We start from the raw sequence: 23,297 nt of genomic DNA on the forward strand, positions 1-23,297 counted from the left end.
ACGCGATAAGGCGAAGGGACGCGGACCGGACGCTCCTCCCGCTTGGCTATCGACGCTTGCAGCCGTGCAGATGAGTACGGCTAGCACAGATACAGTCTCGCCAGGCGTACGCACCTCGACCACGCCCGAGACAACGCCCACCGACTCGCGCCCTTCGTCCTCGCGACTTGCGGCCGGTTCTATCCCAGTCGACCCGCGACCAGAACCGGACGAGAGCACGTTGGACATGCTCGAAGACGACGACTCGGCTCCGCACGACGCAGAGCACGAGCCATCAAAGGCCAAGAAGCCTCGACTTCCGCGGTGCGTCTCCTCCTTATCTCGCGGCCAGCTGCCGCTCGAAGCTGTGTGCTAACTCACTTCTGCACGCAGCATATCGGAAGCATGCGTTCGGTGCAAAGCGCGCAAGCAACGATGCGTGCGCTCGCCGGGTACTGAATCGTGTGTCAACTGCGCCGGCGTCGGTGCAGACTGCGTTATAGCGCCAAGGTGCAATGTTCGGCTGTCGTGCGCAAGCACGAGTCATGCTTACTAGACTGCCTGCAGAGCGCGTCGCAAGAACGCCAAGAGGCCGCCTCCGTCTGAGGCGCCTTCGATTCCTACGTTCCCTACGCCCGAACATGCCTATGCGACACTCCCTCCTTCCGCCTTCTATCCTTACCCAGCACATCCACACTCACTCTCGCCGTCCTTTCCTCCCAATTCGCTTCTTTTCGGCGGGCCGACATCTGTCATGCTTGCGAACCAGCGCCCTGCTTTCCCGCCGCCGCCTCCGCCGCCTCTTCTTCATTCGCCCTATGACCCGGGCGTTTCTGCTCCGATGCGGTCAACAAGCATGACCGCACCAGTGTCGGACATGCGGTCGGGCCATCTCCCCTCTGATCCCGCTTCGTCCGTCTCGCCGACTTCCGTGAACGAGTCGGGTGCATCATCCAGCTTAGCTCAACGCCTGCGCACGACGGCCGAGGACCAGAGCATGCCGATCGAGTCGGAGGAAGAGGAGAACGAGGGCGACGTGGAGGAAGAGGAGGACGGTCCAGGCTGGCATGATCAAGCCGCGCGAGGAGTCGCCTTCCTCAGCCTCAGTGCAAATGGCAACCCAACCTACGTGGGCCCATCGAGCGGGTTCAGTTGGGCGCGGATGGTTCTAAGGTGCGTCCGACGTGTGCTGTTCCGCCTCTCGCCGCGAAGCTGACTTGAGCACTTCTCGCCCACGCCTTTCCAGTGGAATCGCGGGCGCTGCTGCCAATGAAGGGGGCAAGTATTCGAGTCGGGCAACCGAGCTCGACACCTCGCAACCTTTCGTGACGGGTCCGCCCGTCCAGCCCGTCCAGCTGTCAGACGACGCCCTTGCGTCGATTACGGATGAAATGGCCGACTCGCTGCTCAGTCAATGCTATCGCCACATTCAGCCGCGCTACTCGTTTGTCGACTGGCTCTACGTGCACGAGATTTGGTCGCACCGCCTCGCCATCACGCGAGCAGCGGCTCTGCCTGGCGCATCTCGCATGATGAAGACATGTGCGTGTCCTCACTCGCTTCTCCTGCATCAGCAGCTGATGTTCTGATCGTGCAGCTGCCTTCTTCATCTGGATCCTGTTCGCAATCGGCGCCCGCATTGGCCAGAAGTCGGCGCCAACGGGGCTCGCGACGCCGGAGGCGTACTATCGCAAGTCTATGGAATACCTCGAGACGATCGTCGGTCTGCACGACCTCAAGAACGTGCAAGCTCTCATGCTCATGGTCATGTATAGCTTTCGCTCGAACGAAGCCCCGGGTGTACGTCTGCTGCTCGTTCGCGCAGGCATGACTCCGGCTCACCCGCTCGACTGCAGGTCTGGTACCTCGTCGGCATCAGCCTGCGAGTCGCTTGCTCGCTCGGGCTACATCGCAAAGTCCCGCCAATGCAGGCAAGGCGCATGTCGCCGTACATCATCCAGCTGCGCAGGCGCATTTTCTGGAGCGTCTACACTCTCGACCGCATGTCCGTCCTGTTGCCTTTCTTTCACTTAGTTTGTTTGAAGCTGACGGTTCTTGTGTAGGCTCGCTATGTCCCTTGGACGCCCCTGCGGCATCGCCGACCACGACTGCGATGTCGAGCTCCCGCTCGATTTCGACTGCATCGCGACCTCGTTCGACACGAAGAATCCGCCAACGGGCCCGACCAGCATGACAAGTTCCATCCTCTTCACCAAGCTGTGCGTCAGAGTCAGAATCGCTTCCCCGATTCTCACTGATTCCCAATTCTGCAGTATGCGCATCGAGACGATGATTCAGAAGCAGGCATACCGGGTCGACGTTTCGACCCCATCGTCTGTCGAATCGCCCGACGCTGTGCTCAAGCTCATCGACCAGTGGGAGGCGCAGATCCCCGCCGCCGCGTCAGATCCGAATTGCTGGACGATCCCGCTCTGCTCGCGTGACTGGCTGCTGGCCCGGTCGGGCGAAGCGCGCCTGTACCTCCTCCGGCCTCTCACCGCCGATCCCGCTACCGCGCAGCCGTCGCACGTCCGGCTCATAGCGCGCTTTGCCGCCGATGCATGCGAGACGCAGTACGTCTGTTATCGCTTCTCAGGCCAGTCTCTTGCTCACACACTTTGCATCCGCGCAGGAAACGCTTCCACCAGGCTCAATCGGTCTCGCTCTCGCTTGAAGCCCTCCGGTCAATCTTCCTCTCTGGTCTCACCCTCCTTCACGCCGTCCAGCTCGACAACACGGCCGTCTTGTTCTCGACGCTCTCCAAGGCGATCCGCGCCGCGTCCAACACCATGTTCCTCTACGCGCAGAGCTTCCCAGGCGCGAGGGCTTACTCCGAGGTGTTTGAGGAGCTTAGCTCGGCCGTGCTCGACAAGCTCAGCGCGCCGAACGAGTCAAGCGCTCCGCCCCCTGGCTTGTCCGACCCGGCGGCCGCCACGCCGCTGTTCCAGTCGCTTTGGGACGACATCCCCTCAGTCATGAGTGAGCCAGAGCCTTCCACACGTACGCGATCATGGCTGAGCCTATCCCAAACTCGCAGCGAATGATGCGCAGGATTCGTTCCTCGCGCTCCTCGAGTCTCTCGGCGTTCCGACCGACACACTCGTCGACTCGGCGTCCGGCAACCCGTTCTTCAGCGGCGGCGGCGCAGCGGGGCTCGACCTGAGCGAGCTTGGTGGGTTCGGACCGGCCGCCGGCGGGCTGGAACCATTTGCGGTCGGGACCTCGTCGGGCGGGTTATGGTGATAATATCCTGTTCCCTCTTCTTCTGGTTTACCAGTTTGCGCGTAGATAGTTCTGGATGTTGTGTGAGGTATTGCTTGTCCCTGTGCGACGCAGCTGTGGTCGATGGCCGTGTTGAGAAGGTCACACTCTTTTCACATGCAGACACAGCGCAGGCGGGGGAGCAACCGGGCACTGCCTTGCACTGCAGGGTAACGAAACAGCGATACAACCGACCATGGCTTTTCGGGAAAACGGCCTCTCGTCTTAGACCTGCGTCGCCTTGTCAAACGCCTGCTGGAAGTCGGCAATGATGTCGCTGCACAACCGGACCAGCGTCAGCGCGTGCGTATGACGACGAGAAGAAGAAGGCGACGCACTCGATGTGCTCGAGGCCGACGGAGACGCGCAGCAGATCAGGTGAGACACCGCTCGCGAGCTGCTCCTCGGCCGTGAGTTGCTCGTGCGTCGTCGACGCGGGATGGATGATCAAGCTCTTGGCGTCGGCGACGTTGGCGAGGCGCGACACGAGCTGGAGCGAGTCCGAGACCTTGGCCGCGCGCTTGCCGTCCGCGTCGCCCTTGATTCCGAACGAGAGGATGGCGCCAAACTTGCCCGGCGCGAAGAGCTCGACCGCTTTGTTGTGGTAGGGGTGCGACGGGAGGCCGACGTACGAGACCCACCCGACCTGGGCGTGCGCTTCGAGCCATTGCGCGAGCTTGAGCGCGTTCTCGCAGTGCCGCTCGACGCGGAGCGAGAGCGTCTCGAGCCCCTGGATCAGGAGGAAGGCATTGAAGGGCGAGAGGCAAGCGCCGAGGTCGCGGAGGATCTCGACGCGCACGCGGAAGATGAAGGCGAGCGGGCCGAACGCGTCGTTCGGCACGAGGCCGTGGTACCCGGACAGGCCTTCGCCGAAGTCCGGGTAGCGCGGGTTGCCGACCCAGTTGAACTTGCCCGAGTCGACGATGATGCCGCCGATCGACGTGCCGTGACCGCCGATGTATTTGGTCGCGCTCGCTACGACGATGTGCGCGCCGAGGTCGAACGGGCGGGCAATGACACCTGCCGCCGTGAGGGTGTCGTCGACGATGAGCGCGACCCCGTGCTCGTTGGCAATCTTGGCGAGCGCAGGGATGTCGGGCACGTTGCCCTTGGGGTTGCCGAGCGACTCGACGTAAAGCGCCTTGGTCTTCGAGTCGATGTGCTTGGCAAAGTCGGCGGGGTCGTCGCCGTTGACAAAGCGGACCTCGATGCCGAAGCGCTTGAGGAGGACCTTGAGCTGGTTGTACGTTCCGCCGTAGAGGTACGAGGTGCTTATGATGTTGTCGCCAGCCTTCGCGAGCGCCGCAAACGCCTGGAACTGCGCCGCCTGTCCCGACGATGTCGCGACCGCGGCGGCACCTCCCTCGAGAGCCGCAATGCGCTTCTCGAGGACCTCGACGGTTGGGTTGCCGATGCGCGAGTAGATGTTGCCCATGGCCCTCAGGCCGAAGAGGTCAGCGCCGTGCGCCGAATCGTTGAAGACGAAACTGGTGCTCTGCACAGCAGCCCCGGAATCGGTCAATGTCCTGAAGAGAGGTACTGCAATTTGCCAAGCTGCAAGCTGCAGTCGCTGCAACCAGCGAAGAGCAGAACGAGGAAGAGGAGCCGCGCACCTGGTAGATGGGGACGGCGCGAGCGTTGGTGGCCGTGTCGGCCTGCTCGTAGCCCGCGTGGAGCTGCAGGGTCTCTGTGCGCCATTCGGGGTGGGTCGACATCTCTGCGGTCGGGAGGGCCAGGTGCACGACGCGAAGTGGGGGAAAAAGCGAGAAGATCGAGCAGAGAGTCGAGACTTGGTGTACTGAGCCTGGCAGATGTGCTCGCTCGAACCCAGTGCAGAGCAGAGCAAAGGAAGCTGGCCATCGGCGGCAAAGGCGAGTACGGCGGGTTCTCACGTGCAAGCGGCGCGGGATGGCGCAAGTCCCGCGCTCGCTGCGGGCGATCCCCACGACCTCTGCGAGCACGAGCGGGATGGCAGCGAGCACTCCAAGGGGTAGGAGGGGCCGAGAAGCACTCGTAGACCCTCCCAGAGAGCTGCCTCGCGAAAGCCCTCATCAGGCGACAGCCCCCACCTCGCTCGTCTCTCAGTCACGGGCCTCATGCGCACACAGCAGAGTCGCAGACCGTGATGCAGCCGGACGCAGCAGGAGCTGCTCGCAACGCGTCGCCGTCTCGCCAGCGCTCTCCGCCTCGATTGCCCCCGTCGCCCCGCTCGTCGCTCGCGTCGTCGTCCTCGCTCAACAACTTGTACGCGTCCCTCGATCCGCCGTTTGATGCTGTGCCTGCACTTTCGGCCTACGCGCACGATGACGATGAGCGCGGCGCGGTCCCGCCGAGGCCGCGGCTCTCGCTGTCGACAGGCAGAGCAGGCTCCCCTCGCCGCGCCGTCACCTCGCCCGTCGTCTCCTCGCCCACCAAGCGCGACCGCCTGAACTCGATCAAGAGCGACTCGGGCGCTCCTCCTTCTGCGAGTAGCACGCCGTTCTCTCCCTCGGCGGAGAAGTTATTCGCGTCAACGGAGGCTAAGGAGGCTCGGCCGCAGCGGTTGGACCCTGCAAAGGAGCCGCCGAGGCCCGAGGAGGGCGTCATGCTTGAGAGAATGACGCTCTACGAAACGCGAACGGTGCGTGTAGTCTTTGCACCTTTCCTCGTCGTCAACATACGCTAATTGACGCACTCACAAGTGCAGAAGCTCTACGTGATCGCGACTGACCGCGACGCCAAGCGCTTCCGGGTACTCAAGATTGACCGCACACCAGCCGTACGACCGCAGCCGGGGCAGTCCGCACCAAACGAGGTCGATGAGGAGACGGGACTGACGATCACGGAGGATGCGACGGTCTATACATTGCGGCAAAAGGAGGAGCTGCTCGAGACGCTGCGAGCGGGTAATGGCGGCTTGAAGCTTGTTGAGAAGCCCTGCTTCGGGATTGCCGGTGCGCGGGCTTCTCGGCCTGCCATCACTCGCACAGGCACTCGCTCACAAGGTTGTTCTCGTGCAGGTTTTGTCCGCTTCACGTCGGCATATCACATGATCCTCATCACGAAGCGCCAAAAGGTCGCAGTTCTCGGCGGCCACTTTATCTTTCACAGCGAGGCGACCGACCTACACGAGATCACGCCTGTCCCAACCGGCCTGGCGGCGGAAGACGCACGGCAGAAGAACGCCTTTCTCAGCGCGCACCTGAGCCGCAACTTCTACTTCAGGTGCGCTGCTCGCCGTCACTCCGTTCGCGCACGCATTCCCTGACGTCTCGTCCAAAATCGCAGCTACACCTACGACGTCACGAACACGCTTCAGCGCAACCTCCTCCGTGGCTCCTCGGCTCTTGCGCTCGAGGACAAGTGGGTGTGGAATTGGCACCTCCTGCGGCCGATGAGACGGTGTCTGCGACCACAAAGTCCGTGGATCCTGCCCCTCATCCACGGCTTCGTCGAGCAGCGAAGTGAGCTGCATCCCTGCTCTTCTCTCCTAGTTCCTGTTGATTGATTTTGTGCATGGCTACAGAGCTCGCCGTCTTCGGTCGGACCGTCTACATCGCCCTCATTGCCAGGCGGTCCCGTCACTTTGCCGGAGCGCGCTTCCTCCGCCGCGGTGTCAACGACGAGGTGTGTTCCTGTGCTTGCCTGTGCTCTTTGCGTACCTCGCGACTGACCTGTCCTGTCTACAGGGCTTCGTCGCCAACGATGTCGAGTCGGAGCAGATAGTCGCCGAGGCGCTCACAACCCCTTTCTACACGTCGTCGTCTACTTCCCACCCTCATCCATCGCTTCCTCCGACTCCCCCACTACCCCCGACCTTCCCGTCCGAGCATCAATCGCGGCGCCCGAGCCCCCGCTATACCTCGCACGTCCAGTGCCGCGGGAGCATTCCGCTTTACTGGTCGCAGGATGTCGCGCGCGGGCTCAAGCCTCCGATTGAGATGGCCGTAAGGGATCCATACTATGCTGCCGCGGCCAAACACTTCGATGGGCTACTCAGGGCGTACGGCGGATCGGTTGTCGTGCTCAACCTGATCAAGGTGCGTCGGGCTCAGTCGCTGCTGTCTGCGAGCTACTGACTGATCCACGTCATGGCCGCACGCAGCACGGCGACAAGCGCGAGTCGACGCTTCTGCCCGAGTTCAAGGAGTGCGTCGACTATCTGAACCAATTCCTCCCGGACGAGCGCAAAATCGACTACATCACGTTCGACATGTCGGCCGCCAACACTGGGTGCGTCGCTTCTGTGACTTACGTAAGTACGGTAGTGCCGCGCTGATGTGCGCTTCGTCGGACATGCACGCAGGCCCAACAAAAACGCGCTTGGCGTGCTGGAAGATTACGCCGAAGGGTCGCTCGAGAAGACAGGGTTCTTCCATTCGGGCGGAGAAGCACCGAGGCGACTCGTATCGCACGATGAGCGGTGCGGCGTATCGCTACAAGCTTGCCCGCGCTATCGCCACTGACCCGTCGAATCAGCGAACCGCGACCGTACCGTACCGGGCCGACTCTACAAGAGGGTGTGGTGCGCACCAACTGTATTGGTGCGACTCGTTTATCGAACATTTGACGTGCGGCGCGAGACTGACTAAAACTGATCCCACAGACTGCCTCGAGTGCGCAGTTTCCTGCCGCCTGCCCTGGCCCGCTTGTACTGACTGACTATCCCGCTGCACAGCCGCACCAACGCCGCGCAGACAATGATTGCGATGATTGCGCTCGGGCACCAGCTGCACGCGCTCGGCCTGACGCCATCGACGCGGCTCGAATTCGAGTCGGACGCGTGCAAGCTCCTCGAGACAATGTATCGCGAGCACGGCGACTGCATCGCCGTACAGTACGGCGGGAGCAACACGGTTAACACGATCGACTCGTACCGCCCGACGGGTCCGGCGTGGCCCGCCTGGAGCGGAGGATACTCGAGGGACAAGGTGGAGAACGTCAAGCGGTACTACGCCAACTCGTTCGGCGGTAAGTTCCGCATCCGCAGACTGCACTTTCGAAACGTTCACTTCGCCCTGGGGCGTTGGGTGTCCCGTGTGAATGGGCGCAGGAACTTACAGGCGCCCCGCTTCCGCAGACTACGACAAGCAGGCGGCGATCGACCTCTTTCTCGGCATCAAGCCGCCCCTACCCTTGCCGCCATCGTGGGAATACCTCCCGCCGCCGTCCCGCCGCTCGTATCGCGATTGGTACACCCCTTCGCACCTCTCGCCGAAGCCGTCGCCCGAAGCGGTTGCCGCACAGCTGCAAGATACGGTCGATGCCGAGGACGAGCTCGATCCGAACGCGCTGTGGAGGCGATACTACCGCGGCAAGGTGTGGCAGACGTTTGATCTGCAGTTCCAGGCCGTCATGCCGAACTCGCTCGCGGCGATTCGGCAACCTGCGTGCGTTCTCGCCTGTCTTACTAATGTACCTCAGGTTCAACGCTGATGCAGTGACCCGCAGGACCGACGAGACGCTGCTGAGCCCGTTCCTGCCCCGGCGACCTTTGTCGCATTCGACCTCGCTGCAACGGTGAGTTGACCACTACGAGTGCCCTCGCTTTCCTGACTGACTCGTCTCTGCGTCAGGCGGCACAACCCCGGTGGTCTGCGCGGATGGATCTCGCACCGCCAGCCGCACGACCGCGCGCGGCAATCTCGGCATCTCTCTTCTGCTGACCCATCGTCGCACGCCGCCGACACATCAGGCTCGACGGACGCAGACACGGGCGCCGCAGCGTCAACGACACCGAGTGCGCCCTTTTCGCTCGCGACGGGGCAGCTCGCGGCGGCGCACCTGCAGCCGAGCGTGCGCGCGGACGAGGCGCGCGAGTACGAGGCTTGGACGACCCAGTTCCGGCACCTCTCGCTCGCGTCGCTCGAGCACCTGTCGGAGAAGGACCGCGCGATGTACATTGCGCACGCGGCGACTGCGGCGGCGCGCACGCGGGCTGACGCCGTCAGCGAGCGGGACAAGGCCGTGTACGCGGCGTTTGAGCGGGCGGGGAGGCCGCGAGGGGCGGGCGGAGGAGGCTTGGGAGACGCTGGCGTGTCGAGCGCGGCGGTCAAGATGTACCGCGAGATGATCGAGGGTGTCGCGCCGTGAAATGACGACGGACTCCACGGAGCGAGCGAAGAGCAAGGGGGAACGGGAGGGATTCAGCAAAGGTTTCTCCCGCAAGCGTTCTTCTCTTCTTTTCTAAGCGAGCTTGTACCAGCAGTTGCCAGCTCCGGGCTGCAATCTAGCGCGACTGGAACGAGTCGGCGTGAGATTGGAGCCGTTGCCTCGACCCGGGCAGCGCCAACTTTACGCTGCCCGCCCGCCGCCCCTCGCTCCCCAGCCCAGCCAGTTGGTGCGTTGCAGTGGTCCCGTGGCTCCTGTGCATCGCCCAGACAGGCGCACTCGAGCTCGCTCGCGCTCTGCGGCTGGCCGGAGCTGACCCTCGTCGTCCACACCCCTTGCCTCGCGCTCCCGGCGTCACAGCTCGCCGCCTCCGCCCCATGCAGTGCTGAAGAGACCGCCAGGTGCGTGCGATCTCCCACAGCCACGCTACGGTGCACAGCACGCCTGCGAGGAAGCTCGCCGTGCAAGTCGGAGCCTCGCTGCTGACCCCTTGGGACCCGCTGCAGCGCCCCAAATCGACCGTCTCGGGCTTCCTGCAGCGTGCTAGCCGGCGCGATGGACGCGTACCTCGACCCTCAGCTCTCGGGCGGGCTCGCCTTCCTCGACCCGCAGGTGCCGCTGCACCCCGCCCCCGATCCCGCCAGCTTGGGCTCCGTCGGCGCGTTCGACTACGACCAGTGGCTCAACGACGCTCCGACGGCCGCGTACGATGCCCAGGCGACGCTCGCAGCTCCGCACGGTGCCGCCCAGGCGCTCCCGCACGTCCTCGCGCCGCCCGCCGCTCCCACCCTCCCGTTCGGGTCGATCACGTCGGAGGCAGATGCCGCCACGCCGAGGGCCTCTCCCGGCGCGCTTGCTCCGCTCGCAGGACCAGTGGCACAGGCGCAACCTTCCCCGGCCGCTTTAAACCTCGCGTACGCTCCGGCGCACTTCACAAGCGACCTCTTCGAGCACCACCCCACTTCGTCGTCGGCCGTCGCTCCCGGCGCGTCCCTCGCCCAGGCTTTCGTCGCTCGCTCGCCCGTCAACATCAGGCGGCCAACGACGAGCTCTGGCGCACCGGACCCGTCGTCGTACTCGATCGCTGCATTTGGAACCGACACGTCGGCTGCCTCGGCAGGGGCGACTTTCGCAAAGCGTCTCTCGCTCGGCTCTCCGGCGGCGACGCTCCCTTCGCCGCAGCAGTCGCCCAGGACCGCTGGCACTCACGCCCGTGCACCGTTTGTCACGCGGTCGCCGGTCGCCATTGCTAGCGCTTCGGGCTCGAGCCGTCCGCACCTGCACCAACAATTCGCCGTCGGTGCCGCCGGAACGCTCACACCGCGTACGCTGCAAGCCGACGAATCGGTTCCAGAAGCGGCCCTTCACCTTCTCCGCCTTGCCCAGCCCGACGGCTCGGCCGGGTCGGTCGCGACCAACTCGACCGGCGGTCGTGAAGACGAGATCAGCGGCGACGAAGATGCCGAGGGTGAGAGTGACGATACGAGCATCCACTCGATCGAGCAGCAGAACAAGCGCCCGCTCGTAGGCAACGTCGTCGCGCAGCAAGGCCAGCTGGAGACACGCGTCTGGCTGCACAACCCGGACCAACCACCGCTGCATGTCCAGCGCGGCGGCGGACCTGTGAGTCGTCATCCAAGCGTGAGCGAGTCCCTCGCAAGCACGCGCACAGGCAGGCCCAACATCCCCGCCCGTGCGCAGCGCGAGGCCAGCACCGTCTCGAACCGCTCGCGCGCTCTCAGCGACGCCGCGTCGGTCGGCTCGGTTGCGCATCAGCAGTCACACGCGGCCCCGCCTGCGCCTACCCGTCGCACGAGCGGGCGCGTCCGCAAGCCTCGCGTCGTCGGCACGGCGGCCGATGTCGATTCGAACGACGACGAATTCCGGCTCGACGACGCCTACGGGCCTGACGAGGACAGCGACGACAGTCCGAGGAAGAAGGGCAAGGCTGCTGCAGTCAAGTCGCGCAAACCTACCAAGCGCGCTTCGACCGCCGCCGATGGCCCGGCCAAGAAGGCGCGCACGTCCAAGGCGGCGGCGGCGCCTTCGCCCGCGCAGCCGCGCAAGGCCCGTCGTCAGGCGTTCATCCCGCCAAACTTGCAGAACCGCACCCTTCCGCCGCACGTCCAGATCAGCGACGCCTTCCCGCGCTTCTACCGCAACTTCCCCGTCTCGTCCGCTTTTGCGCCCGACTCGTACGTTCTCAAGGCGCCCAAGGCGTCCTCTTCAGCGTCGTCTTCGCATGGCGGCCTCATCGCTTCGACTGCTCCCTTGGGCCGTACCGACCCGTTCCTCCCGACAACGACGAGCCTGTACGACGACTCGGCGTTTGCCGCCGCGCAGTACTACGCCGGCGTGCACACACCCACCGCTTCCAGCTCGTCAAGCTCACTGTCGGCCATGGCTGGACTGGACAGCGCCGCCGCGCAGTTCTCGCTCGCCGCCTACCTGCCCATGCCCGGCTACCCAGGTGCAGGCGCCCTGCCGCCTACGCCCGGCCCCTCGCACCACCCGCAGCACCATCACCACCAGCACCATCCGCAGCACCAGCAGCACCTGATGTCGCCTGCGCTCAGCACCGCCTCGTCCTCGGTCGCCACGGCGTTCAGCAGCTCGCAGGGCGGTCACTCGACGCCGCCCTCGACGGCCGCCTCGTCCGCCGTCTCTACCTCGTCCGTCGCCGCAACGCCAACGATGCTCGGTCCGAACGGCGTCACGGTGATGCAGCCGCCGCCCGACGCAAAGTGGAACAAGCCGAGCAGCCCGCTCAACCTGTACTGGCCCAGGTTCGTGCGCGGTAATGCCGACGACAAGTGCGGAATGTGCCCGATCTGTGCCGAGCCGAAGGAGCGTGGCGGCGAGGGCGAGCAGAAGTGGCTCAAGGTGCGCACCTCGTAGTCCGCCCTGCCCCTCTCTCTATGCTGACTCCACGGTTTTTCTCCTCGCGCAGCTCAAGAACTCGTCCTACGTCTACCACATGTCTTACGCGCACGGCTTGTCGAACACGACCGGTCCGCCTGTTTTGTCTGCCTTTACGAATCCGTCGAGACTGACTCTTTCGTCATCGCAGGCTTGCCGTTCTCCCCGCCGCTCGAGATGCGCCAGGTCGAGCTTCCGCCAAGCACGAAGGATCAGCGCTCGAGCATGACCGAGGGCCGCTGCCACAAGGTGCGCCCGTAGCGCTTCATCTTGTCCGACCTGCGCCGTGCTGATCCGACCCGAGATATGCAGTGCGACCAGTGGATCCCGCTACTCAGTATCAAGAACATCGACGCCATCGTTCCTGAGCTCATCTGGTGGAAGGTGCGATACTGCAGTTCGAACTGCGCTGTACTTGACCGAGTTGACCTTGCGACTGCCGTTTGCAGCACGCCAAGAAGTGCCACGGCGACAGCACCATCCCGGGCGAGCGCGACGTCTACCAGCAAGACGAAGTCTATGCGCTCGTCCTGCAGCGCCGTGCCGAGCACGGCGGCGACGACTAGCTGGGTCCTCGCCCCTCCTCGCTTGACCGCCCCTTCCTCCGCCACCGCCGTATATTCGCCCTCCGACTTTACGCCATCATCACTCACATCAGCATCTGCGACTCATCGCCCATCTTCTGTGCAAAACCCACCACGAACGCGAAAACGAGGAGTACCCCCTCCGTCCTTTCTCTCCCGCCCCTGTACCGCCTCCCCTTTCCTCCTTCCCTGTCTGTGCAACCCCTCCTGTCCTCTGTGCCCTTCCTCCAGCTGTTTGTCTCATTTGCCCTTCCCCTCTCGCTGCGCGCGGGCCGACTTGAACCAAAATGAACGGGGATGAGGGGGATGAGGGGAGGGAGTACTTGCTTGCTCGCGATGAAGACGACCCAAAAGGAACTCGTGCAACTTGACGCCGCAGTCTCGCTTGAGTCGTTCTCGGCCGTTGAGCGAGTGTGATCCGTGTGGAAGGGCGCTGTTGCAAGCGAGTGCAGCGGGCTACGAGCGGATGCTGCGTTGCTACCAGGCGGACAGGCTAGGATGGGCGAGTGCTCGTGATGCTCGAGGCATCGAAGGGAGTGCGCAGTTGACCGTGGTAGCCGTTTCAGGGCACAAAGAGTGTCTTGTGCGCCCCGCCGCCTGAGCCGCCACCTTGTCCAGCTCCGCCTCTCCCACCGCCTCTCCCCCTCCCTCCACCGCCTCCTCCTCGCCCTCTCCCCCTTCCCCTCCCTTCCCCTCCACCGCCTCTCCCTCTCCCACTCCCCGCCTCTGCGTCGCGCATCCGCGCCATCGCCTGCGCCTGCTGCCTCAACCACGCGCCCGCCGCGTCGACTTCGGTCGACGGCACGGCATGCAGCGGTGGCGCGCCGCTGCCGAGCGAGACGGAGGGGAAGAAGGTCGAGAGGTAGTACGCGAGGGCGTCGCCGGAGGAGAGGGCGAGGAAGTCGGGCTCGGGAGGCGCGGAGGAAGACGAGGTCGAGTCGGTCGGGCGGCGCGGCTTGCGCGGGGAGGATGGGGCGGAGGAGCGGGTGGTGGAAGCAGACGAAGAGGAGACGAGCTTGGCGAGAGAGGAGGCGAGAGGTGGAGGAGTCGATAGATTCGACTTGTAGATGACGCCGACGGGCGAGTCGGGCGGTGTCGAGGGCGCGCGGTGCAAGTGGAAGTACAGGACGCACTGAAGCGTCGAGCGCAGATGTAGTGGGATGTCGCTCGCCGCTGGTCGCGGGAGCGGCGCCGGTTCTGCGGCTTCCTCCGGGACAGGAAGCTCGACACCCTCTGGCAGCTCGACGACCCAGTCCTCGGGCACGACGAAGAGCTTCTCGACCTCGGTCCACGATATTTCCTCTTCCTGCCGCTGTGCACGCAGGCGGGTGCGCGCGTCGGCATCGGCGGGCGAGAAGGCGGCGCGGATCTGGCGCGCAATGTCGAGCTGCGTCTCGAGAAAGCGGGTCGCTTCGCGCGCGAGGTCATGCAGCGGCTGTGGAGCCTTCTTGAGGAGGTCGAGGGTCGAGAGGGCTGTCTCGCCGAGGGGTGTCAGTCAGATTGAAGAGAAAGGGAGGAAGAGGACGCACCGGAGAGGGGGACGACGAGCTGGTACTGGTCCTGCCTGACCCAGCGTTTGAGGACGGGGAGGGCGTGCACGAGCACGCTGGCGTCGACGACGCGCACCTCCCTGTGCGCCTCGTGCGCTGCTCCTGCTCGAGGTCCCGCTGCCCCACTTGCTCCGCCGCGCCCTCCGCCTCGTCCCCGCCCGCGCGCGCCGCCGTACAGCCTCGGGTCGCGCGAGAAGGCGAGCGTGTCCACGTCGCGCTCGAGCTGAGACACTTGGTGCGCGAGAAACGCGGCGCCGAGGGCCTTTACCTGGCGCTCGCGCTGCGACGGGAGGCGACGGTGAGCACGGCACGCGGAAGTGCGAGAGCAAAATCAGTGGCAAGCACACCTTCTGTTGATCCGGATCCATGCGCTGCAGCGTCCTTCCGAGCCGAGTGAGAGCGCGTGTGAGCGTTGACAGGCGAACGGAGAGGATGCAGCTGCGGATTGGTCTCGCTCGCCTTCCTTTGCTTCGCAGAGGCGCTTGCTGGGGCACTGCAGGGCGATACAGCAGACTCGAGCTCCTCTCGCGCATCGGTTACCCGCGTTCGCCGTCGCTTGCGCCCGCTTGTCCTCGTCCCGTTCGTCTCGCCGTCGTCGCTCGCCGCTGTACGGTTGTTTCGTGCCTGTGAGGACGTGCCAGAAGCTTGAAGGCTATCCACCGCGCTCTGCAGCCCGTACACGCCCTTCACCGACACTTTGTTCCGCCTCGTCGCTCCTCTCCCGGCCCCACCTGTTCCACCCCAATTGCGCCGTCATGCCGCTCAACCGCGGCGAGTCGCCCTATCACCGCCCGCAAGACCCTCGACTCGCCCGCCGCCGCGCAAAGGAGGACGAGGCCGCGCTCAAGCAGGAGCGCGCGACCCCGACTCTCGCGGGCCCGAGTTCGAGCCAGAGCGGGTCGCCTGCACACGCGAACGCCGGAGCGGGTGGGTCTGCGGGACCGAGCAGGCAGGGAAGCGCGCTGGCGAGGGAGGCGAGGACTGCGAGCGCACCGTACAGCGTACATTCCTCTCGCTCGTCCCTTCTCGCGAAGTCTCGCTCACATTGCTCACGCCGCCGCAGCGCGCCATGTCCGTCAAGCCCGTCCTACCGTCGCGCGGCATGGTGTGTTTTCCCTCTTGCTGTATCAAGAACTGCATTCATCAAGTTCAACCACAGGAAAGCTGGGACGAGCGAGGCAATCTCGTCTTGTGCGCGTCCGACTCGACCTTATCTCCTGCCTTTGCTGACCGAGCTCCTCACACAGCTTTTGTGGAGTCTGCTGCAAGGTGCGCTCTTCCGGGGAGCCGAAGCAACAGCGAAGTCACTGACACTCACTCCGTCGCAGAACAAGCCACGCGACGCTTTCAGCTCGACCCAGCTCAACGATGCTCGCAGGAGGATTGGCAGAGTCCTTCGTGACGGCAACGAGCTGAAGCCGAAAGGTGCGCCCTCGCTTTCCCCCGCCTCTTTGGCCCGGCCCCGGTTCTCACCTTGTCCTGCAGACTTCCCGCGCTGCCACACTTGCACCAACGCGCAGATCAAGGAAATCTTCTGGTGCGTCCCTGCGCTCACCTTGTCCGCTCGAGACAATCCGTAGTCGCGACGTGCTGACGTTGTCTTGCATTTGGGGCGCAGCTCGCAGTGTCGCCGGACGCAGCCATCGCACCTCTTCTCCGAAGCGATGGTGCGCTCGACTCACACATGCGCGCGTGCCTGCGCGTGATTGACCAGTTTGCCTGCCGTCGCACCATTGTGACAGCGGGCGGCGTCGAGTGGGGCGAACTGCAAGCCGTGCCAGGAGCTGGCCAAGGACAGGAAGGACTCGATGCGCCGCGAAGTGCGACCTTATCACGTCTCTCTCCCTCAGTGTACGACGTACTGACTCGCCTTTTTTTTCCTCTCCGCGCAGGAGTACGTTCTCGTCTTGAGTCACTTCCGCTTGAACGCGACAACCCCGCTCACCTCGTACTACGCATCTCGCTGTTCGTCCCCGCAGCGTCGAAGCCGACGTTTGGGCCGCTTACGGCGACACCGATTCCTCGGACTCGGACGGCGAAGACGACGACAAGTCTGGCGCACCGAAGCAGCGCCCCGGATGGAGCGCAGAGCAGGCGTATGGCGTTCCGCCGCCGCCTGCTGCGGGAGCGGCGAGGCAGGAGAGTGGGAGTGCCAAGCCTGATCAGTGGAGCGCAGGGCAGGAGCAGAAGACGATGCCGACTGTGATTTACGAGGACGAGGACGAGTGGTGACGAGATGCTTTGGAATGCATCCGCGTTCGGCCGGACAACAGGAGAGGTCAACGTCTGTTGTGTTTTGCTCTATGTGCACGCCACCTCGCTACAACCTCGCGGTTCCCTGCGCTAGTCACGCAAACGAGATCTCGATCCCGCCCTCCCAGCTCTTGCCGGGGTCGAGGAACTGGAACGGCTCGACCAAGCCGGGCTCGAGGCAGACGTAGCGCTCCCAGCCCCGGTCCTCCATGTCGCCGATCTTTGCGCCCTTCTCCGGGCCCGGGTTCCACAGCACGACGTCGGGGAGGCCCTTCTTGTGCACGCGCACGGTGCCCGCCGCGCCCGTCGCGAGCTCGAGGCGGTCCGGCGCGCGGAAGTAGACGCGGTCGACCTCGCCGCCGGGGCCGTCGACGTCGACGACCTTGCGGCGCTCGGCCTCCTTGGTGAGGCCGTCCTTGGGGCCGGCCTTGTCGGCGAAGGCGAGGTTCTCGAGCGGCGTGACGAGGACGTCGCGCGGGTGCACAGAGTCGGGGAGGCGGAAGTACGAGTGGAGGAGCGCTTGGAACGGGAGCGGCGCGATGGCCGACGAAGGGTTGGCGACGCTGAGCGAGAGCGAGAGCGAGTAGGGGAGGAGGTGGACCGTGTAGGTCAGGACGAAGGGGAGCGTGAAGAGCGCCTGGATCTGCTCATTTGGCTCGAGCTCTGCAGCGGGCAAAGGGGCCGTCAGTTCGGGCTGTCGAGCACACGGGACGGTGGAGGGGAAGCCGCACTGAAGGTCGCCTTGATGCCTTCGCCCTCGTCCTGCGCGCCGACATACTCCCACACGCTCGTGCGAGCAAAGCCGTGCTGCTTGAGCTTGGAGAAGAGCGGGCTGTCGCTGGGCGCGGGGCCGAAGATGGGCCAGCAGACGGGCACGCCGCCTCGCACGGCGGCCGGGTCGCTCGTGTGGACGTTCGACTTGGCCGAGGTGAAGAGACGCTCCTGTCCGTCGTAGCTGTACGAGAACACGGTCGCGCCCTGCGTTGTGCGGTACCGGCAAGAGCGAGGGTGAGTGACGGGGCGGTGCACGAGGAGGCCGAGCGGGAGAGCGCACCTTGAGGGCGATGTGCACGGTCGAGGTGCCGAGCGTGAGTGTAACGACGTCTTGCTCGAGCTGCGCGGGCATCTTGCGGACTTGAACGTGGAGGAGAGCGTCAAAGAGGCGAGTGGGGACACTCGGCTCGACAGCGGCAGCCCCAAACGGGAGATGCAGTGCACGAGAGAGCAACTGAGTGTATAGTACACTCTCTTTTCACGGTCTCGCGGCTCCACGCTGCATCGCCCAAGGCAACTTTCGACGACTTCGCCGTTTTGCGGACTCTCGCTTCGCGCCGCGTCCGCTCTCGCTCTCGTCGCGCCGGGAGACGCGCAGAACCGCTGCACGCAACCTTCCAGCGGATTCGCAGTACCTCAAGCGCAGGAATAGCTCCATACGGCGTCCTGTTGTCGCTGCCTCGGTGCCTCCCTCGATCCTCATCACCTGCGCCTCGACACCGCGCACAGCCTCCGCGAGACTGCGCGCAGTCGTGCATCAGGCTTGAACAAGTCCTCTTCGGCGTTGAGAAAGGCGACCATTCCGCCGACTCCGCTTTGAGCATCCACCGACCTCGTCCCCCTCGTCCCCCCTCCTCAACCACCCGCCATGTCGAGCCGCGACGTCCGCGACATCCTCGAGCTCGGCGCAGCGCCCTCTCCTTCCACCTCTCTCCGCCCAGCGCCCTCGTCGCGCCCTTCCGGCCCGCCAGGCCCGCCCGCCAAGCGCATAGGCGGTATCGCACGCGAGCTCTTTGCCCTCATCGGCGACAACGCGCCGCCGCTCGCGCTCGCGACGCCCACCAAGCCCAAATTCAAGGAGCGCATCAAGCGCGACAAGCCGACCGTCCACTGGCAGCTCGTCAGCTTCACCAACCCGAGTCGAGGCGCGGGGCAGCCCGCCGCCGAGGGCGCAGACGCGGCGCACGAGGCGCGCAAGAAGCTCGTGCTCAAGCACTGGGTCAAGGACTTGCCTACCAGCTATGCCGAGGGCACGCCCGACCACAAGTTTGCCAAGTTCAACACGTCGAGCCAGCCCTTCTCGTACACGGCCGACGAATATGACCGATGGCTCAAGGGTGCGTCTGGTCTCGTTCTTCCGCCAGCCGGCACACACTGACTGCTTTGGTACGCAGTCGATGGCTGGAGCAAGGAGGAAACGGACCACCTTTTCCAGCTCGCACACGCGTACGACCTCCGCTTCATCGTCATGACCGACCGCTGGAGCCTGTCTCCGGAGCGTGGTGTTGACGTACGTAGCCCCTCCTGTGTGCCGCTTACGAGATAGACTGACCCTCGTGATCGCAGGCACTCAAGGACCGCTACTACTGGTGCTGTCGCACACTCGCGCAGAATCGCCCTGGGCCGACTCCGGCCGATGCGGCCGAGAAGGAGAAGCTCGACAGGGCGCGGCAGGAAACCATCGCCAACTTCAACTTCGACATGAGTGCGTCCCTCCGCCACTCGTTTGCTTCGGGGCTCGGCTGACCTATCTGCCTGGCCTTCGCAGACCGCGAGCTCGAGCGCAAGGCATACCTCCGTTCGCTGCTCGACCGCACGCCTGCGCAAGTTGCCGAAGAAGATTTCCTCTACCTCGAGTCGCGGCGCATCGAGCAGAACTACAACCGGATCGCGAGCGAGCGCGCCGACCTGCTGCACCTCCTCGGCGGGCGCGAGGGCGTCGGCGTCGCGTCGTCTGGCGTGCAGCTCGGGGTCGGAGGGGGCGCGAAGGGCGCGGTCGGGAGCAGCAAGGACATGCAGAACCGGAGGAAGAGCGGGCCTGGGTGGGACTACGTCGGGAGCCCGAACGCGCTGCCTGAGGGATGGGCGGGCGAGGGGAGCAAGAGGAAGGCGACCGCGGCCGAAGGTGCGTATTCTCGCTTGTGCCGAGGTGGAATCGCGTGAGCTCATTCGCTTGCAACCTTGCAGACGCTGCACTCGGCGTCGAGCGGCACCCAGCTCCGACCGTCGCCGCGCCCAAAGCGTCGATGTGGCCCTCGATCGCCGTGCGCTCCTCGCGGCTCGCCCCCGTCAAGTCGGGCATCGCGCAAAAGGTCTCGGCCGCGCTCGCCGAGACGGGCATCTCGACGCAGCTCATCATGCCGACCAAGACGAACCTCGCCAAGCTCGAGGACCTTCAGGGCGCGCTCGCGCAGATGATCGAGGTCAAGAAGGCGCTCGACCGCATCCAGGGCGAGATTCGCCTCGTGCGCAAGAAGCGCGCCGCGCTCCGCGGCGAGGAGGACCCCGTGATCAAGGGCGAGGACGACGACGACAAGGCTGGGGTCAATCGCGTGCGTCTCTCTCTCTACTCTCGCTTGATGCTCCTGCAGCGCGGTACTGACTGTCGTCGTCGCGAGCAGAACAAGCGCAGCGCATCGGTCGCGTCGTCGACGGCGAGTGCGCACAAGCGGGCGAGGCGGGACTGAGGTATGAGGCAGGCGGGCAGAGCTGCTTGTTTGTGTGTAGTTGCTGTGCTAGAGCAGTCTCGCATGCCCCGTTGTGCTTTCTGGCTCGCCTCGCTTAGTTCTTTGCGAGTCGGCTCCCTCCTCGTCCTTCTCCCGCTCTTCCCTCTCGCTCGCTTTCTCCTCGACTTGCTCTGATCGCGCCGAGACTGTCGCGTTAGTGCTGCCTTGCGCTCGTTCGCCGTCTGCTGACTTCTGCACGCCGCCCCCCGCGCTCGTCGCCATGCTGCGAGTCTTCTCCCCTCACCTCGCTCGGCTCGCGCCTCGCTCACTCGCTCGCTCTCAAACGCGCGCAGTCACCAAGCCTCGGGCTTCTCCGCCGCCGTCATCATCGACCCGCAAGGCCCGCCGACGGCGCCTATGGTTGAGCATCGCCCGCTCGCCCTCGGACCCACCGAGACGGCTACCTGGATCGAGGGCACGCCGGGCGTCCAGGTCCGCGTCTTCTTCACGAGGGAGCATCAGTTCAAACCTGTCGTCGGGCTCGAGGCGTACGCGGCGTACGTGCTTGTCGACGAGGGGACGGTGCGTTCGCTTCACCTTCGCTCGTCTTCGCTCTCGCCGCACCTCGGCTCGGTCGAGGGATCGATGCACAAGTGACGCGTGCAGTTACATGCAAGTGGCGGGCGAGAGGCGCTCACAGCACCGCTTGTCGCCGTGCAGCCGTGGGTCAAGATCTACGCGATCGGTGAAGGCGTCCAACTCCCGCCCAACCATACGCAGCCCTGGCCGTGGTTCCTCGACGCAGACCTCGGCGGTATGTCTTGCTCCTGGTGCATCACGGGTGCAGGGCCGCGACTTGGCGATGGACGTCGCGACTGGGCGAAGCCTGCTCTCGATTCGGAGTCTGCTGACGCCGGACGATCGCAGGCGCGGCTGCCGACCTACAAGAGACGCTCGGCAAGAAGGTGTCGCTCAAGATCTACCGCTGCGAGCTGCTGCCGGGTGTTGAGCTCGGGTGCGCTTAGCTCGTCTCGCTAACTCTGTCTCCCTGAACGGTCCTTGCACTCATGGACGGCACTGACGCGTGCTCGCTCCTTTCTCCGATCTTCTTGTCCTGACCAGGTACGGCCAGCTGTACTCGAAGGACGTCGCCAAGATCGACCGCGAACACCCGGTCTGCATCATGAACTGGCACTATGCCTCGCGTCAGCAACTCGACATGCTCGGGCTGCTCAACGGTGCGTCATCCTATCCCAATCCACTACCCGAAGCGTAGCGTGTACGGCGACGTCCACTCGGCCTGACTGACGTCGCCTTCGCCATGCAGGACCTTCCCAAGCCGACTCGTTCGTCCCGCCGTCGCCGCTCACTTCGTCGCTCGCTTTCCTGCGCCACGCCTCGCGCATCCTCCTGGATCTTGCAACGCCAGAGCAGCGCGTCGCCTTCATCGAGCGCCTCTCGACGTCGAGCGAGGTGCTGCAGCTCCTGCCGGAAACCGCGCAGCGCGAACTCACGGCCGATCGTACGGGTGAGGTGGCCCCCGCCCACGGCGGTGTGGGCTCAAATTCGCGTGTGAGGCAGTCTAGCGGCGGGTCGAGCGGCGGCACGTACGAGGGGCGGGTGACGCGCAGGAGGGCGGCGGAAGCGGCGGGAACGCCGCGCGTGAGGACAGTCTACGTGGACGGGGGAGGAGACGGGGACGAGAGCGACGAGAGGCACGAGGGTAGGGGTCTGTAGCTTGCACGCAGGCTCGGTGAATGCGCGCCCGTTCCCGCTTTGACCCTCTTCGCCGGGACAAGCGAGGTTCGCTTCGACTCGCTTCTCTCCTTCCGCTCGCTCGCGGCTCGCTCGCCCAGAGGCAGAGTCGCGCTGATCAGGATGCTCTGCTCGCACGGTTGGACAGCGCAGCTCTACGTCGCCTCGCGTCCGCTCGACCCCTTCGCCCAGTCGCACAACGTCGAGACGGGCGCCCTCGACGCCCGCTTCTCGGCCTCGCTCGCTCCGGGGACGAGCTGGATCTTTGCCTGGGGCGACCACCGCCCGGTCAAGACGCCGGCGCTCGCGACCGTCGTCGTGCAGGAAGGGCAGGAGCAGCCCGCTTGCTGGCACGTCGCGGCCGACGACGTTCCGAACGTGCGCGGCGTGCTCAGTGAGCCCAGATTCACGCTCGCTCGGTCAAGCTCATTCTGCACCTCGTCGTCGTGTTGAGCAGAAACCCGCGCGATCGGTCGGACGAGCTGCCGGCGATGTGCACTCGCTTGCCTGACGAGACTGACCATCTTCTGTACCGCCTCGCTCGCTCGTAGAAACAGGTGCCTCGCCGCTCAAAGTCGCCCTTGTTCTGAGGGACAAGTCGTCGCCCTTCTACAACTCCGACTCGACGGACGCGGTATTGGCCGTCTTCAATCTCGTCGTGCTCGCCGACTCGACACCCCCTGCCTGGTCTCGTGTGTCTCACATCCCAGCTCCACCCACGCTCTATCAGACTGACGCAAACCACGCCATAGCGAGCCCGTCGGCAGTTCCGATGCAGACGTCGCCGTCTTTCACGAGCCTTCCGAGCAGTCCGAGCGCGTCCAATTCGACTGGTGTCCTCCTGAGCCCCTTCACCCAGGCGAGCAGCCGGACCATCTACTCCGAGTCGCCTCGCCAGCCTCACGAAACGCCTGCTTCGACGTCTCATGCCAGTCAAGGGCAGTTCCAGGGTGAGTACCCTCCCGCCGATGTCAGATCGCGTGCAGCTCACCTAGTTCCGACTGCGTCATCGCCGTCCAAAGCGCTCCGTGAGTCTATCGCCGAGCTCGAAGCGCTTCTCACGCCCGCATCGCAAGTCGTCCGCCTCTCGCGCCGCCTCCAGTCCGACGTGCTCTCACCCGCCGAGCGCGTCCACCTCGCGCTCGAGCGGCAGCGCGTCATCCCGGCGCTCGAGGATGAGGCTGGCGACATGGTCGGCGACGAGCTGCAGGGCCTGCTTGCCGCGCTCATCGGCTTCGAGAAGGGAGGAGCGTGATCGGAGGTCGCGGCCTTCCCAAGTTGACGTCGAGGCGCTTCATCTCGCTTTGTGGGTGTCTAGTCGGTGCACTGTCGCGTTGCACAGGCACTTCTGCCCTGATTGCCGGAGAGCGAGCGCTTGTAGGGATCTGCAAGTCTGAGGCGGAACCGAGCAAGCACTGCGTCGGGCCGCTCGAAACTCGGCAGGCGGGCTTCGCACCCAGTAACGC

General features: G+C 64.9%; 8 protein-coding genes across 8 annotated transcripts; 5 read left to right on the plus strand and 3 right to left on the minus strand.

Annotated features, from left to right (window-relative positions):
• Window positions 1–70: 70 nt before the first annotated feature.
• On the plus strand, window positions 71–3,222 carry JCM10292_004454 (uncharacterized protein; the record flags this gene model as incomplete). Its single annotated transcript, XM_076645789.1, has 9 exons — window positions 71–303; window positions 547–1,152; window positions 1,226–1,521; window positions 1,577–1,779; window positions 1,836–1,984; window positions 2,043–2,198; window positions 2,253–2,552; window positions 2,612–2,958; window positions 3,017–3,222. The coding sequence occupies 9 exons, from the start codon at window positions 71–73 to the stop codon at window positions 3,220–3,222; spliced, it is 2,496 nt and encodes an 831-aa protein (XP_076508659.1).
• A 243-nt stretch (window positions 3,223–3,465) lies between these two features.
• Window positions 3,466–4,955, minus strand: MET17 (bifunctional cysteine synthase/O-acetylhomoserine aminocarboxypropyltransferase MET17; the record flags this gene model as incomplete). The annotated part of the gene is made up of 3 exons (XM_076645790.1): window positions 3,466–3,517; window positions 3,579–4,735; window positions 4,854–4,955. 3 exons carry the CDS (start codon window positions 4,953–4,955, stop codon window positions 3,466–3,468), a joined length of 1,311 nt encoding a protein of 436 aa, XP_076508660.1.
• A 410-nt stretch (window positions 4,956–5,365) lies between these two features.
• FIG4 (phosphatidylinositol-3,5-bisphosphate 5-phosphatase) lies at window positions 5,366–9,312 on the plus strand (the record flags this gene model as incomplete). Its single annotated transcript, XM_076645791.1, has 14 exons — window positions 5,366–5,860; window positions 5,927–6,173; window positions 6,240–6,444; window positions 6,508–6,683; window positions 6,746–6,846; window positions 6,909–7,259; window positions 7,325–7,452; window positions 7,526–7,642; window positions 7,699–7,763; window positions 7,826–7,835; window positions 7,898–8,190; window positions 8,300–8,609; window positions 8,671–8,739; window positions 8,796–9,312. The coding sequence occupies 14 exons, from the start codon at window positions 5,366–5,368 to the stop codon at window positions 9,310–9,312; spliced, it is 3,084 nt and encodes a 1,027-aa protein (XP_076508661.1).
• A 573-nt stretch (window positions 9,313–9,885) lies between these two features.
• On the plus strand, window positions 9,886–12,815 carry JCM10292_004457 (uncharacterized protein; the record flags this gene model as incomplete). The annotated part of the gene is made up of 5 exons (XM_076645792.1): window positions 9,886–12,213; window positions 12,281–12,341; window positions 12,401–12,498; window positions 12,562–12,633; window positions 12,699–12,815. The coding sequence occupies 5 exons, from the start codon at window positions 9,886–9,888 to the stop codon at window positions 12,813–12,815; spliced, it is 2,676 nt and encodes an 891-aa protein (XP_076508662.1).
• Window positions 12,816–13,395: 580 nt separating this feature from the next.
• JCM10292_004458 (uncharacterized protein) lies at window positions 13,396–14,751 on the minus strand (the record flags this gene model as incomplete). The annotated part of the gene is made up of 3 exons (XM_076645793.1): window positions 13,396–14,306; window positions 14,363–14,663; window positions 14,731–14,751. The coding sequence occupies 3 exons, from the start codon at window positions 14,749–14,751 to the stop codon at window positions 13,396–13,398; spliced, it is 1,233 nt and encodes a 410-aa protein (XP_076508663.1).
• Window positions 14,752–15,138: 387 nt separating this feature from the next.
• On the plus strand, window positions 15,139–16,615 carry JCM10292_004459 (uncharacterized protein; the record flags this gene model as incomplete). The annotated part of the gene is made up of 5 exons (XM_076645794.1): window positions 15,139–15,384; window positions 15,447–15,488; window positions 15,712–15,808; window positions 15,869–15,920; window positions 16,363–16,615. The coding sequence occupies 5 exons, from the start codon at window positions 15,139–15,141 to the stop codon at window positions 16,613–16,615; spliced, it is 690 nt and encodes a 229-aa protein (XP_076508664.1).
• A 115-nt stretch (window positions 16,616–16,730) lies between these two features.
• JCM10292_004460 (glucose-6-phosphate 1-epimerase) lies at window positions 16,731–17,762 on the minus strand (the record flags this gene model as incomplete). Its single annotated transcript, XM_076645795.1, has 3 exons — window positions 16,731–17,299; window positions 17,368–17,614; window positions 17,691–17,762. 3 exons carry the CDS (start codon window positions 17,760–17,762, stop codon window positions 16,731–16,733), a joined length of 888 nt encoding a protein of 295 aa, XP_076508665.1.
• Window positions 17,763–18,278: 516 nt separating this feature from the next.
• Window positions 18,279–23,086, plus strand: SWC4 (Swc4p; the record flags this gene model as incomplete). Its single annotated transcript, XM_076645796.1, has 15 exons — window positions 18,279–18,747; window positions 18,805–18,920; window positions 18,977–19,115; window positions 19,179–19,535; window positions 19,598–19,962; window positions 20,032–20,057; window positions 20,430–20,658; window positions 20,797–20,890; window positions 21,004–21,091; window positions 21,199–21,314; window positions 21,404–21,598; window positions 21,980–22,225; window positions 22,389–22,523; window positions 22,584–22,781; window positions 22,854–23,086. The coding sequence occupies 15 exons, from the start codon at window positions 18,279–18,281 to the stop codon at window positions 23,084–23,086; spliced, it is 3,006 nt and encodes a 1,001-aa protein (XP_076508666.1).
• Window positions 23,087–23,297: the final 211 nt, after the last annotated feature.

The sequence above is a fragment of the Rhodotorula paludigena genome, assembly GCF_050403205.1.
Source record: "Rhodotorula paludigena JCM10292 DNA, Rt_paludigena_JCM10292v1_ctg2, whole genome shotgun sequence".
NCBI lineage: Eukaryota > Fungi > Basidiomycota > Microbotryomycetes > Sporidiobolales > Sporidiobolaceae > Rhodotorula > Rhodotorula paludigena.